At 40.8% G+C, this 15,743-nt stretch overlaps 1 protein-coding gene across 4 annotated transcripts in view; it reads right to left on the bottom strand.

The window, feature by feature from the left end:
- Window positions 1-15,743, bottom strand: part of AHI1 (Abelson helper integration site 1) — a 242,704-nt gene that overhangs the window by 164,889 nt on the left and 62,072 nt on the right. For all 4 annotated transcript variants that reach the window (XM_075862504.1, XM_075862503.1, XM_075862501.1 and 1 more), the window contains exon 14: window positions 1,655-1,761. In XM_075862504.1, coding sequence (XP_075718619.1) covers window positions 1,655-1,761 — 107 coding nt within the window. The remainder of the gene's footprint in view (window positions 1-1,654; window positions 1,762-15,743) is intronic.

Raw genomic sequence — 15,743 nt, 5'->3', positions numbered from 1 at the left:
CTGCTAGACCGGTCATCCGCCTTTGACACGTTACAAATTCTCATGTCTCATGAAATTACAGACTTTGCCCTCTTCTGGATCTCTTCATACCTTACTATCCAGACATTTAGTGTCTCCCACTCACACACCACCTCCTCATCTTGCCCTGTTTACACAGGGAGATGTGCTGCCGACAACGATATTTTACTTTTTTTTAAATGATACGATCAGCAAATGGACGTGCATGTGCTCGTTCATCTGCTGATCGCTGCCCCGTTTACACAGGGCAATTATCGGCAATGAGCATTCTCGTTTGCCCGATAATTGCCCAGTGTAAAACCCCCTTAACTCTCCTTTTGTCTGCTTATCACATCATAGTATCCAAGATTTCTCTCGTGCATCCGCCATAATCCAAAACTTGTTACATCAGGACATCACTCTCTCCCACCATCCAAACCTTCAAAAGCAATCTGAAAACTCACCTCTTCAGAAAAACTTAAAAGATACAATAACTCTGCTGCCACTAAAATACCTGATAAACAGCTTCTACCCGCACCTTCTGTGTCCGTCCCATTTTCCTTATAGATTGTAAACCCCCACAGGCAGGGTTCTTACTTCCTCTGTACCAGTGCTCATTCAATAATCTAATTTTTATTGTATTTGCGGTTTTTGTCACATGTTGTGCACTGAAACCCTTTTGTCATCTGTACAGCGCTCTAGAATTAATGGCGCTTTAAAATAAATAATGTTAGGAGTACTGTACACTGGCTTCAACTTTTCAATAAATATGTACCCCTATATCAAAAACTGTATACTCATAGGAACTGTCCAAACAAATTTGAGAAAATTGGGTCCAGATGTCTGAACACGTCTGAAACTGCGGTGTCACACTGCGGTGTCACTCTCCTCTCGGTAGGGGTCCTTGTTGTGGATTGGGTTGAGTCAAGAAGAGCTTCTGATTGTCTGAAGCGTGAATGTATTGCATGGCTGCATGCGTCTTAGTTGGCTGTACATATCAACTTGTCCCTTCCTCTAAATGGAAAGAAACTCCATATGAAAATGTGTGGCATCTCCTGGAAAGAGAGGGGGTATCCTTCTAGCCAACCAATGTAATTGACTTCCTGTTTCAATTAAATTTAACTTTTAAAAAAGTTTACAATGTATTGTAAAAATGTAACCAATTGTAAAGGGCATAAAGATACTATTTAATCAGATTAAAGAGGACCTTTCACCTCTCCTGGCATGTCTGTGTTAGTAAATATTTGTACTGTCCATAAAATAATCATTCTGCAGCATCTTTTTTTAAAGCCTAGCATTGTACCATTCCTCTGTTATTCCTCCTACAGATTTATCAATAAATTGACAACTTGGTGTTACCAGTTGGGGGGCGAGTCCCTGCCAATTCTGACGATGTCCAATCAGTGCTGACAGTGTCAGATTATATCAGCACACACCCCTTTGACAAGGAAAAATGTAACACCCATTTGTCAATTTATTCATACATTTCTAGGAAAAATAACAGAGGACCAGTTTAAACTCAAGTGTTTTAAGGAATGGTACTCCAAAATTGTAATTTTATGGGGAATACAAGAATTCACTAAAATAGACATGTCAGTAGAGCTGACGGTTCTCTTTAATTCCATTCAAAGCTGTAAAAGATTCACACAACTTTTACCTTCAAAATACCCCAGAGCTCAACTGGGTTTTGTTGGGAGCTTCTGCTGATGCCTGTATTCCACATAATAATCAGTCCCGAGCTGTCTCCAGAAAACATGTGAAGTCCTAAGTGAAGGTGAAATAACATAGAAAAAACTTAAATAGCTCCATTGCACTGAACTACTTTCACACGGGGTGGTAATGTGCCAATCGATTAAACACGGCCGCATTTGTTCCACAAATTATTCCAATTTTGCAATGTGGTTTTTGGCTGCACAGCTTTAAAAAAAAAAAAAAAAAGGTGAAATACGGTAATATACACCCGAATACAATATTTGCTTCAATCAACTGCATCACATAATAGTGTATATTATTGAATTTGCGGTTTAATTGAAGAACAACTGTGATAGTGAAATCCAACAACATTGTACATATTAACCCTTTTTCTGCCACGGATCTCAAAGGTCCTTGCAAAAAGGCATTTTAGTAGTCAAGGACGTATCTGTTACGTCCCATCTACTAGAGACTCTAGAGAAGGTTAGTTTGCGATTAGAGCTTGGATAGAATCTTAAATAAACATAATAGAATCTTTCATTTCTTAAAGTTTTCCCTACTGATGGTCGCCGTTAATGTTTCCAAGTAGTTCCACTAAAGAATCAGTATTACTTAACGCAATTAATTATGTTTATGGATTTGCAATTATGGATTATGGTTAGCTGCTTTTTCCTCAATGTGTGAATGCAGCCTTGGAGTTTGCTTAGGGTGTAGGAAAATTCTATACCTTAACAATTCCCAATCTGCATAAAAAAATTGGTTGGAGCATTCTTGCGGTTTTGGCATTTCTGTAGGACTGTGAACGTAGACGTGTGGTATATGTATCAACTCCTAACATCTTAAAGTTTTTTGCAGAGTACATTTTGTTTGCATAAGTGGTCTGCTCGAGTACGCATTTTAGTCACAAAGTTTAATTTTCATGCAATTTTCATAAATTTTGTTATTTTTGTTGGATTTTTGGCCTCTCCAGTTCTGGTGATTTTCTGAATATGTGTGCATGTAGACATAGTCCTAAGTGGTATGTATTATCTCTGCATATCTTGAACTTTTAGTATGTGTACCCTAATTTTGGGTAAGGCCACATGGAGCGGCCCTGACACGGTCGCATCGTGGCCAACAACCGCACTGGCGCTATGTATGTGCGGCTGGCAAATAACTTGTTAAGGGGTATTCTGGTTACACGCTCATGCGCACTGCCACTCCATTCATTCTCTATGGGAGCGCCGGAGATAACCGAGTGCAGTGTTCGGATTTTTACGGCGCTGCCATAGAGAATGAATAGGGGGTAACTTGTTATAACCTGCAAAATCGTGCAGAAATAAAGGGTGTAATCAATTCATGGCCGCATGATTTTGCAGATAAAGGGACGGATTACCCGCATTAACATGCGGCCGCTAACGGGCTGTTTGACAGTCGCACTGAGCATGGTTGTTAGCCGTATTGCGACCGTGTCAGGGCCGCTTCGTGTGGCCTTACCCTTACTGTTTAAGTCACACTTTTTCCCACAATATCAATTTTTAAGCATTTTTTTCTGAGAAACTACACTTTGACATAAAATTGAATAAAGGTGCCTTTGTATATAAAGTGCAGTGGCATTTTGACAATGTGCCAGGCGTCTACTTTCAAAACAATATATGGGTATGAGGGTTTAGTATTTTTATTTATTATTTACAAAAAAAAATATCACTGATGGGGATGCAGTAAGCAAGTAATAATGCTAATGCAGGATCTACATGCTCCCATGGAGACCAGTGTTCTCACTTCCTATACTGATAATGAATGTTCCTTTATCACTTTTAACACAAACTGCAAGAGACAAGAAGATGGCTGCTCATCTGGAGCACTGGAGTCAGAATTCGGCATATAGAAAGTCATGCAGGGCTCATTGTTCCTGAAAAGAAGTGGTTACTGTGCTGTGTGAGCAAAACGTTTCTTTCCATACTTTTTTGGCAGGCAGAAAATTCTGCCTGGAAAAATCAGCTCCGGTTTTTTTAATTGGTTTTGCACCACACGCGTTTTTTGCAGCGATTTTTGATGCGTTTTTGGGCCGTGTTTTTTTAGGCTTTTTTTTTGTGCTATCTCTTCAACAGAAAGATGGAATAACAGCGAGCGTTTTTGCCGAAAAACACGTAAAAACACATGGCGAAAATCGCGGCAAAAAAACGCGTTTATTTCCTTCTCCCATTGATATCAATGGGGTTTTTGAGGAGAAAAACGCCTCAAGATAGGGCATGTCGCCTCTTTTTACCGCAAGTTTTTTTTTGCTCGCGGTAAAAAAACGCCTCCACCTCGCATTGAAATCAATGGGAATCAATTTCGGAAGTTTATTGCCGCGGCAAAAAACTCAGTGTGAATGTGCGGGTCTGCCCTTTGAATCGGACCACAAAAGAGGTAGTGTTTGTGAAAATTTGCAGAAAATGGTTGTTTGAAAATGTTGTTTTATTGCAGTTTTGGAGGATGTTCATAAGAAGAATGGGGGCAGGGGTTAAGATTTCCCATTATTCAAGATTGAAATGTAGGGTTGTATGCATTTTTCCTGTGCAAATAAATATTATGCCCCATCCTCTATCTGCTACACACCACTAATAAAAAAAAATATGTCAATAAATTTTGCTGCACGGCTCCAGGACCACGACAAGGCACAGGGCCTTTTTTTATCCCCTTAATGAGCAGGTCTGAAAAGTCCTTAACCCCTTAATGACCAAGCTAGTTTGGACCTCAATGACCAAGCCAGATTTGTCAAATCTGGTATGTCTGAGTTTATCAGAGAATAACTCTGTGAAAGTTTTGAATATCCAAGTAATTCCGACATAGTTTTTTCGTCACATGTTGTACTTTATTTTAGTGGTAAAAGTAGACTGATACAATTTGTAGAAATTAATTCAAAAATAGAAAAATTGAAGAAATTTTGTAAAAATTCCCATTTTCCCCTAATTTTAACTTCAATATGTCACATATGTGCACACATACACTACCGTTCAAAAGTTTGGGGTCACCCAGACAATTTTGTGTTTTCCATGAAAACTCACACTTATATTTATCAAATGAGTTGCAAAACGACTAGAAAATATAGTCAAGACATTGACAAGGTTAGAAATAATGATTTTTATTCAAATAATAATTTTCTCCTTCAAACTTTGCTTTCGTCAAAGAATGCTCCATTTGCAGCAATTACAGCATTGCAGACCTTTGGCATTCTAGCTGTTAATTTGCTGAGGTAATCGGGAGAAATTTCACCCCATGCTTCCAGAAGCCCCTCCCACAAGCTGGATTGGCTTGATGGGCACTTCTTGTGTACCATACGGTCAAGCTGCTCCCACAACAGCTCTATGGGGTTGAGATCTGGTGACTGCACTGGCCACTCGATTACAGATAGAATACCAGCTGCCTGCTTCTTCCCTAAATAGTTCTTGCATAATTTGGAGGTGTGCTTTGGGTCATTGTCCTGTTGTAGGATGAAATTGGCTCCAATTAAGCGCTGTCCACAGGGTATGGCATGGCGTTGCAAAATGGAGTGATAGCCTTCCTTATTCAAATCCCCTTTAACCTTGTACAAATCTCCCACTTTCCAGCACCAAAGCAACCCCAGACCATCACATTACCTCCACCATGCTTGACAGATGGCGTCAGGCACTCTTCCAGCATCTTTTCAGTTGTTCTGCGTCTCACAAATGTTCTTCTGTGTGATCCAAATACCTCAAACTTCGATTCGTCTGTCCATAACACTTTTTCCCACTCTTCCTGTCCAACGTCGGTGTGCTTTTGCCCATATTAATCTTTTCCTTTTATTAGCCAGTCTCAGATATGGCTTTTTCTTTGCCACTCTGCCCTGAAGGCCAGCATCCCGGAGTCGCTTCACTGTAGACGTTGACACTGTTGTTTTGCGGGTACTATTTAATGAAGCTGCCAGTTGAGGACCTGTGAGGCGTCTGTGTCTCAAACTAGAGACTCTAATGTACTTGTTTTGTTGCTCAGCGGGGCCTCCCACTTCTCTTTCTACTCTGGTTAGAGCCTGTGTGTGCTGTCCTCTGAAGGGAGTAGTACACACCGTTGTAGGAAATAGTCAGTTTCTTGGCAATTTCTCGCATGGAATAGCCTTCATTTCTAAGAACAAGAATAGACTGTCGAGTTTCACATGAAAGCTCTCTTTTTCTAGCCATTGTGAGAGTTTAATCGAACCCACAAATGTAATGCTCCAGATTCTCAACTAGCTCAAAGGTCAGTTTTATAGCTCCTCTAAACAGCAAAACTGTTTACAGCGGTGCTAACATAATTGCACAAGGGTTTTCAAGTGTTTTCTAATCATCCATTAGCCTTCGAACACCGTTAGCAAACACAATGTACCATTAGAACACTGGAGTGATGGTTGCTGGAAATGGGCCTCTATACACCTATGTAGATATTGCATTAAAAACCAGACGTTAGCAGATAGAATAGTCATTTAGCACATTAAAGAGGCTCTGTCACCAGATTTTCAAACCCCTATCTCCTATTGCAGCAGATCGGCGCTGCAATGTAGATAACAGTAACGTGTTTTGTTTTTTTTTTTAAACGAGCATTTTTGGCCAAGTTATGACCATTTTTATATTTATGCAAATGAGTCTTTCTTAAGTACAACTGGGCGTGTTTAAAGTTATGTCCAAGTGGGCGTATATTGTGTGTGTACATCTGGGCGTTTTTACTTGTTTTACTAGCTGGGCGTTGTGAATAGAAGTGTATGATGCTGACGAATCAGCATCATCCACTTCTCTTCGTTACCACCCAGCTTCTGGCAGTTCAGACACACAGCGTATCCTCGCTCATCCGACGCAATGAAGTTCCTGTGGGAGGAAGTGAGTGACGTCACAGCGTGATCTCGCAAGGACACGCTGTGTGTCTGTGAACTGCCAGAAGCTGGGTGGTAACGAAGAGAAGTGGATGATGCCGATTCGTCAGCATTATACACTTCTATTCATAACGCCCAGCTAGTAAAACAAGTAAAAACGCCTAGATGTACACACACAATACACGCCCACTTGGACATAACTTTAAACACGCCCAGTTGTACTTAAGAAAGGCTTATTTGCATAAATATAAAAATGGTCATAACTTGGCCAAAAATGCTCGTTTTTGAAAAAAAAACACGTTACTGTTATCTACATTGCAGCGCCGATCTGTTGCAATAGGAGATAGGGGTTTGAAAATCTGGTGACAGAGCCTGTGCTAAATGACTATTCTAGCTGCAAACGTCTGGTTTTTAATGCAATATCTACATAGGTGTATAGAGGCCCAGCTAGTAAAACAAGTAAAAACGCCCAGATGTACACACACAATACACGCCCACTTGGACAGAACTTTAAACACGCCCAGTTGTACTTAAGAAAGCCTCATTTGCATAAATATAAAAATGCTTATAACTTGGCCAAAAATGCTCGTTTTTGAAAAAAACAAACGTTACTGTAATCTACATTGCAGCGCCAATCTGCTGCAATACGAGATAGGGGTTTGAAAATCTGGTGACAGAGCATCTTTAACAATGCATAGAGTGTATTTGTGATTAATTTAATGTTATCTTCATTGAAAATAACTGTGCTTTTCTTGCAAAAATAAGGAAATTTCTAAGTGACCCTAAACTTTTGAACGGTAGTGTACTGTACAATTTTTTTAATTAAATATATATTTCCATCTCTTTACTCTAATTTTGGCAGCAATTTAGAGGACTTACAAATTAAATAATAATTTTATAAATTTTGAAGTACATTTTGTTTTCCTGCACCAAGCCAGGTTTTCAGAGGCTCATAGGTCTCAGAATGATGGAAACCCCCACAAATGACCCCATTTAGAAAACTAGACCCCTTAAGGTATTTATCTAGGGGTGTAGTAAGTATTTTGACCCCACAGTTTTTTGCTAAATTTAATGCATAGCAGGTGAAAAAAAAAATTTATTGCACTTTTTTCATAAAAGTATCAGTTTGAAGAGCGATTTCTTTGTAAAGCGAACATGAAAATGAAGAAACACACCACAAAATCTAACACCCTATTTCTCCTGTTTTCAAAAATACCCACATTGTGGCCCTAATGCGTTGTTTGGACACACGGCAGGGCCCCAAAGGAAGGGAGCACCCGGAGGCTTTCAGGACTCTTATTTTGCTTGAAAATGTTTTAGGCCCCACTGTACATTTGGAGAAGCTTTGAGCTGCCAGAACAATAGAAACTCCCCATAAACGACCCCATTTAGAAAACTAGACCCCTTAAGGTATTTATCTAGGGGTATAGTTAGCATTTTGACCGCACAGGTTTTTCACTAAATATATTGGAATTAGCCTGTAAAAATTAAAATCTACTTTTTTTCTGAAACATAGAAATTTTAAATATTTACAAAGAATAACGAAGAAAATGCACCCCAACATTTGTAAAGCAATGTCTCCCGATTACGACAATACCCCATATGTGGTAATAAACTGCTGTTTGGACCCACAGCAGGGCTCAGAAGGGAAGGAGCGCCATTTGGATTTTGGATTTCTGATTTCGCTGGAATGGTTTTCGGTGCAATGTCGCATGTGCAATGCACTGGAGGGACCAAAACAGTGGAAACCCACCAAAAGTGACCCCATTTTGGAAAAACCTTCAAGGAATTTTTCTAGGGGTATAGCTAGCATTTAGACCCCACGGGTCTTTTGCAGAGTTTATTAGAATTAGGGCGCGAAAATTAATATCAACATTTTTTCCACTAAAATGTTGAATTTTCTCATTTTCACAAGGGATAAAGGAGGAAAAAAAAAGCATTTTTTATAAAGCAATTTCTCCCGACTACGAAAATACGCCATATGTGGTCATACGTTTTTTCATTATAAATGAATTAACCCTTTCAGGACTGATCCATATTTTGCTTTCTTATTTTAGATTTTCACTCCCTGCCTTCCAAGAGCCATAACTTTTTTTATTTTTCCATCAATAGAGTGGTATGAGGGCTTATTTCTTGCGGGAGGAGCTGTAGTTTTTATTGGTACCATTTTTTGGTACATAAAAAGTGATTAAAAAGTTGTATTACATTTTTTTTTAGAGCGAAGGTGACAAAAAAAAAAAAAAAACTGCCATTTTGGCGGTTTCAATTTTTACATTTTTTAAGGTGTTCACCGTGCAAATTACATAATGGTATATTGTAATAGTTCAGACTTTTACGGACATAGGGATACCAATTTTGTTAATTTTTTTTACATTACTTTAGAAGAAAAATGGGAAAAGGTTTTGTTTTTTTAACTTTTAAAAAATAAATTCTCACTACTAATAACTTTAATTCTTCTACACATTTTATTAATCCCCTTAGGGGACTTGATCCAGCCATCATTGGATCGCTGGTACAATACACTGCAATACTAATGTATCGCAGTATATTGTTATTCTTACAGGCTTCTGTAACAGAGCAATCGCTGTACCTGTCCGTTAGTCCCGGGTGTCAGCTGTAATACGCAGCTGACACCCTCAGCGTATGGAGCGGGCTCAGCACGTGAGCCGGCTCCATACAATAATCCCCGCACCATGACGGGCAATTAAGTCATAGTGTGCAAAGAGGTTAATGCACAGCAGATGGTTCAAAGTGAAAATTGCAATTTTCCACTGGTATGCCATTTTAGTGCATAATATGTTGTGCCCAGTTTGTGCCACAGAAGACATATACCTCATAAAACGTTAAGCGGGTTCTGCCGGGTATGGCGATGCCATATATGTGGGCGCAATCTGCTGCTTGGGCACGCTGCAGGGCTCAGAAGGGAGGGAGCGCCATTTTGCATTTGGAGTGCAGATTTTGCTTGGTAGTAGTTTTGTTTGGGGTTTTGCTGGTATTTCAATTTATACTGTGGGGGCATATGTAATCTGTGCGGGGTACATCAGGGCATAATAAGAGGGTATAATAATGGGGTAAATAAATAATATTTCATAGATATGTGGCCGGTATCGCACTGATAAATAGCGCCCGATCTTATCTGCTTTTGAAACACATTTTGCATCGCCATATTCTGAAAGCCAGAACTTTTTATTTTTTCAGCACCGGAGTCGTGTGAGGGCTTATTTGTTGCGGGACAATCTGTAGTTTTCATTGGTACCATTTTGGGGTACATTCAATTTTTTGATCACTTTTTATTCAATCCTGACCAAAAACCAGGAATTCTGACAAAGTTTTTTTTTTTTTTTGCAGCGTTCACCGTAAGCTATAAATGAAATTTTTACTTTATTCTGCGAGTTGGTACGATTACGGCGATACCATATGTATATAGGTTTTTTTCCTTTTTTTAGCGTTTGCACAATAAAATCACTTATTTATAAAAAAAAATATTTTCTGTGTCACCATATTCTGAGAGCCATTATTTTTTTATTTTTTAGTCAAAAAAGCTGTGTAAGGGCTTCTTTTTGCAGGACGGATTGAAGTTTTTATTGGTACTATTTTTGGGTACATGCGACTTTTTGATCACTTTTTATTCTTTATTTTGGGAGGGGTGGGGACCAAACAAATTGTGATTCTGTCGTTTTTTATTGATTTTTTTTGGGGTGTTAATCGTGCGGGAAAAATAACATTATAGTTTTATAGATTGGGTCGTTACGAATGCGGTGATACCAAATATGTGTACTTTAACGTGTTCATTTTTTTTCTCTAATAAAAGTCTTATTATAGGAAAAAAAAGGATTTTGTGTTTATAGAACGTATAACTCATTTTTACACTTTTTTTTTTTTAAACATTTATTACTTATTTTTACTTGTCCCACTAGGGGACTACGAGACTTGCAGCTTTGATAGCTGCTAGAGTACATTACACTACACACGTAGTGTGATGTACTCGATCATTGTGACGTAACTTTCACTCTGACAGGAAGCCGAGGAGCACCGACCGGAGGCTGCTTCTCCAAGGCTCCCGTACATGGCAACCCGGACGCCATTGTCTAGCCTCCGATTGCCACAACAAGCATCGGCAGCCCCCACAATCACTTAGTGGGGGCTGCCGATGTGCTTCAAACCACTTAAATGCAGCGACGGCAATCCGTCACCGCATTTAAGGGGTTAATTGCCGAAAGCAGCGGTGATGATCCGCTGACCGGCAAGACTGATGTGTCAGCTGTCTAGGACAGCTGTCAGCGCGGGCTTGTCCCTCTGTGTTTACACAGAGTGACAGTTTGAAATACTGACGAAAATGAACATCATGATGCGCAATCTAGCAGCCGACCATGACGTTCATTTTCGTCATAGCTCGGGAAAGGGTTAATGACCAGCTACATGTTTTCGTTTTTGCCTCTCTGATTTTCTGCAGCCATAAATTTTTATTTTTATCATTGACGTGCTGTATAAGGCTTTGTTTTATGCGGGACAAATTCTGTGCAGATTGGGGGTAGAAAAAACTTACTGTGTAAATTATATAATTTATTTTTGCCATGTGAATATAGGAAAAAGCGATTTTTCAGCATTGTTTTGTTTATTTTTACCCCGTTCACCTTTCCCGCTAAATAACCTGTTGAATTAATTCTTTAGGTTATTACGGGCGTGTAGATACCTAATATGTGGAGGTTTTTGTTTTTATGTAATATATGGACAACAGAACACATTTTATGCTAAATAAATCCCTTTGTTACTTTTTTTTTTTTAAATCCCATAAAAGGATAAGCTTATTTAGAACTTAGGGCCTGTTCACATCAGCGTTGCCCTTCCGTTGAGGGGTTCCGTCTGAGGTTTTCGTCGGGTTAACCCCTCAACGGAAAGGTAACGGAACCAATAGCGCAGTCGACAGCGCTATTGATACCATCAAAACAACAAAACCCTGTCACAAACGGAAACCTTTAGCAACGTTTCCGTCACGATTGAGATCAATGGTGAGGGAAACGGAAGCTAATGTTTCAGTTTGTCTTTCCGTTGAAGGGTTAACCCAACGGAAACCTCTGACGAAACCCCTTAACGGAAGGGCAAGGCTGATGTGAGCAGGCCCTTATACTTCTAATGTATTAGCATACTCCTGTATGCCAATACATTATAATGTGTCACTATGACACAGGCTGCTGTTACAACAACACATAATATACCCTAACAGCAGGCTTACTGAACAGACAGCCCTGGGGTCGTTTCTAGGTCCCCAGGGCTGACTACAGATGGTTCCCCCAGTCTCTAATCGCATCACCCGAAACTGATAGAGTCCCCTTTGATCATGCCGCGGTCACAGTCTATCGTGAACAAAGGGATTAACAGCTGGGGTCTGAGTTTTTTTCCGATCCCAGCTGTATTCAGGAGGCTTCTCGAAGTTCAGGAGCTGTTAGTAACCGCTCCTGCTTAGAGGATGAGCACTCACTGGAGCGCTCCTAAGCCTCTTCTACAGTGACGCCAAAAGACATTGCTGTGGACTGGGGACCAGCACCGCCAGCCGTCAAAAGACAGCGGGTGGTTGCAAAGGAGTTCATCAAACTAGAATGTATGACTTCATCTCACCCAGTATTCTGTGTAAACATAAAATGCAGAACATGTCGTCCCTGTGATGTCAATTGTCCCTGGCCCAGCATAATGTATATGGACTAAAGTACTGGGACACACCTCTTAATCATTGAATTCAGTTCTTTCATTCAGTCCCATTGGGACAGGTGTATCAAATCAAACACCTAGCCATGCATTCTGACTTTAAAACGCGTATACAGACCAGTGGCGATCGCGTGCCCAACGCATGTTTCTCCGTTACTTCTTCTGGGAGCAGGTGGTGGCCACTGGTCTGTATATGTTTTTCTTACTATGCAGCTACTATTAAGATAACTATGTAATAACTGGCAATTGCCATTTTTAAGTAATGCTTAAGGCTAAGTTCACACTTGCATTGCATAATCCGCTACTCTCATCCGTTTTTAGATCAGAATAAGGATAGAAACGGATCCGTTAAAAATCCCATTAAAATCAAAATAACGGATGCAAACGGATTTCAATGTTTGTGTCCATTTTACATTGACACAAATGATAAAAAATTAACCATCCATTAGACATCTGTTTTTTTGAACGGAGAAAAAAAAAAAAAGTCCTGTACTCTGCACTTTTATCTCAGATGACTAACATAATGGACGCAAACAGAAGAAACGAAAAATATCCCTTTAAAATCAATGAGATTTAAAGGATCCATTTTTCTTTTCAACAAATTTTATTGAGATTTTTACAACAAAATAAAGGACTGTATGGCGTGAACACAAAAGAAAAGTACATTACACACAGCGATTAATATAGCAGTGATCTAGACAATATGTCAAACAGCCATGGCTGTAGTGGTAATGACACCCAATAAAAAAAAACAATGTAGAAAATGGATAGAAGGAATTGAACCGAAAAAAAAAAAAAAAAAAAAGGGGGGGGGGGCGGAAAAACGGGAAAGGTAAGGGGGGAGGGTCAGTCGGAGATCTAGGAGGAAAAAAGTCGCTGAATTTAATAAGCCGTGATCATAGCGGTAGGCAGGTGGGAGTAGGCGTAAGTGATCCAGGGCAGCCAGAGCGACTCGAAGCTAGCAACACTATCCAGTAAGATACTGGTAAGCTTTTCATTCACAAATATTTGGTCCATTTTGGTTTTGACACATGCAAAGCTAACAGAGTGCTTTTTCCAAGAGTGGGCAATAGTCATTTTAACAGCCAAAAGGATGTAAGAAAACAACCGAAATTGCGTATGCGTTAGCTTAGGGGGTTTGAGGTGAAGGAGAGCTAACTTGGGGTCTTTATGTAAAATTATACCAAACAGACTCTGGGCAAGACCAAAAACCCTGCTCCAGAATCTAGGGAGCCTAGGGCAAGACCACCATATGTGGAGCATGTCACCGGGCGCGGGGCAGCCACGAAAGCACGAGGCAGGGTAAGCGGGAAATGCACGCGCAATTCGGCTATGGACCAGGTACCACCGCATCATGACTTTATAGGCCGATTCTAGAATATTCGTGTTAATAGAACAATGCGAAACTATGTTCCAAATATTACGCCACTCTGCTAGTTCGAGAGTCGTCCCCAAGTCCCAGTGCCATCGGTCTACATATGTATGAGGAACAGGTGTAGGGTTGCTAAGGAGCCATTTATATAAGACAGATATGACCCCTCTAGTGTTTGGGCAGGTTTCACAGATTCTCTCGAACTGAGAGCAAGAGTCAGAGGCAGCCTTGTTGTGGAGGAGAGAAGTAATCCAGTTCTTGAGCTGCAGATATCTGAACAACTCGCCACTAGGAATCTGCTTAGAGGTCTGGAGTTCACAGAACGAGAGAATCCGAGAGTGAGAGGGCGTGAGAAGGTGGTGAATTCTAAGTATGCCGCTCGACCACCACCACTTAAAGGCGTGGTAGTTGTCTGCGCCTGGAAAGAACAGAGGGTTATGCCACAGAGAGATGAGGGGAAGATGCGGAGAAATGAATCTGCTAGAGTATTTGATGGAGTCCCAAACCGTTAAAATATGAGCAAGTGAGGGGGAGAGATGGGAAGAGCGTAGGGAGGTGGGCAACCAGGGCAAAGATTGGATCGGGGTTGGCGATACCTCCGGAATATCCAGGTACACCCATAGAGGCATATTCACAGAAACATGCAATTTAGTTAGGGATGTTATCATAGCTGCTTGGTAATATTTAGAAATGTTAGGGATACCCAGTCCCCCATCCAGTTTTGGTGAGCAGAGAGTAGACCTGGATATTCTAGGACGCGCGCCCCACCAAATAAAAGAAGAAATACGGTTTTGAAGGAGACGTAATATGTGTGGCGGGACTTTGACTGGCAGGGTTTGGAACAGGTAAAGAAGCCTTGGGAGGATGGTCATTTTGACTGCAGATATGCGCCCAACCCAAGAGAGATAGGTGGATTGCCATGATGTCAGAGAAGATGTAAGAGAGCGAATAAGGGAGGGATAGTTGGCAGAGTACAGCTGGTCGTAAGAGGTGGTCAGGTGAATACCCAGGTAATTCAATGATTGCCTGGCCCATTGGAAGGGAAAGTGGCTACATAGTGAGTGTAGGGTTTGCTGAGAAAGATTAATGTTTAATGCGATAGATTTTGTGGGGTTTATGGCGAGTCCTGAAATTGAAGCAAAGTCAGATAGGGTTTGCATTAAGTTGGGAAGGGAGATAATGGTTTGGGAGAGCATGAGTAGCATGTCGTCTGCGAAAAGAGAGACAGTTTGTGGTGCACGCCCGCTAATTCCAATCCTCTGATGTTCGGATTTTGACGAATCATCATGGCCAGGGGTTCAAGGGCCAGGATGAATAGAATAGGAGATAGAGGACATCATTGTCTGGTGCCTCGTTCAATAGGGAAAGGAGCAGACTGATATACCGCATAATAAACTTTGGCAGTGGGATTAGAATAGAGGGCGTGCACCCAAGACATAAAGTGGCCTCCGAAGCCCCACTTCCCCAAGGCGAAATCCATGTAGGACCAGGATATTGTATCAAAGGCTTTTTGAATATCGAGCGAAAGGAGCATCGAAGCCACATTCCTCTTGCGAGCCACGTGAATTAGAGATATAAGTCACTTGTTTGTCTGCCTGGGACGAAGCCAGCTTGGTCCCCATGGATAATCGCGTCAAGGAAGCCGTTAATTCTAGTTGCCAGTATTTTGGCCAGAATTTTAATATCGGTGTTTAAAGAGGCTCTGTCACCAGATTTTGCAACCCCTATCTGCTATTGCAGCAGATAGGCGTTGCAATGTAGATTACAGTAACGTTTTTTATTTTTTAAAAACGAGCGTTTTTGGCCAAGTTATGACCATTTTTGTATTTATGCAAATGAGGCTTGCAAAAGTACAATTGGGCGTGTTTACAGTAAAAGTACAACTGGGCGTGTATTATGTGCGTACATCAGGGAGTTTTTACTTCTTTTACTAGCTGGGCGTTAGGAATGGGAGTGTATGATGCTGACGAATCAGCATCATCCACTTCTGTTCATTAACACCCAGCTTCTGGCAGTGCAGACACACAGCGTGTTCTCGAGAGATCACGCTGTGACGTCACTCACTTCCTGCCCCAGGTCCTGCATCGTGTCGGCCACATCGGCACCAGAGGCTACAGTTGATTCTGCAGCAGCATCAGCGTTTGCAGGTAAGTA

This window comes from Rhinoderma darwinii, chromosome 4, assembly GCF_050947455.1.
Source record: "Rhinoderma darwinii isolate aRhiDar2 chromosome 4, aRhiDar2.hap1, whole genome shotgun sequence".
In the NCBI taxonomy this organism is placed as follows: Eukaryota; Metazoa; Chordata; class Amphibia; order Anura; family Rhinodermatidae; genus Rhinoderma; species Rhinoderma darwinii.
This window is presented reverse-complemented; position numbering and strand designations above follow the sequence as displayed.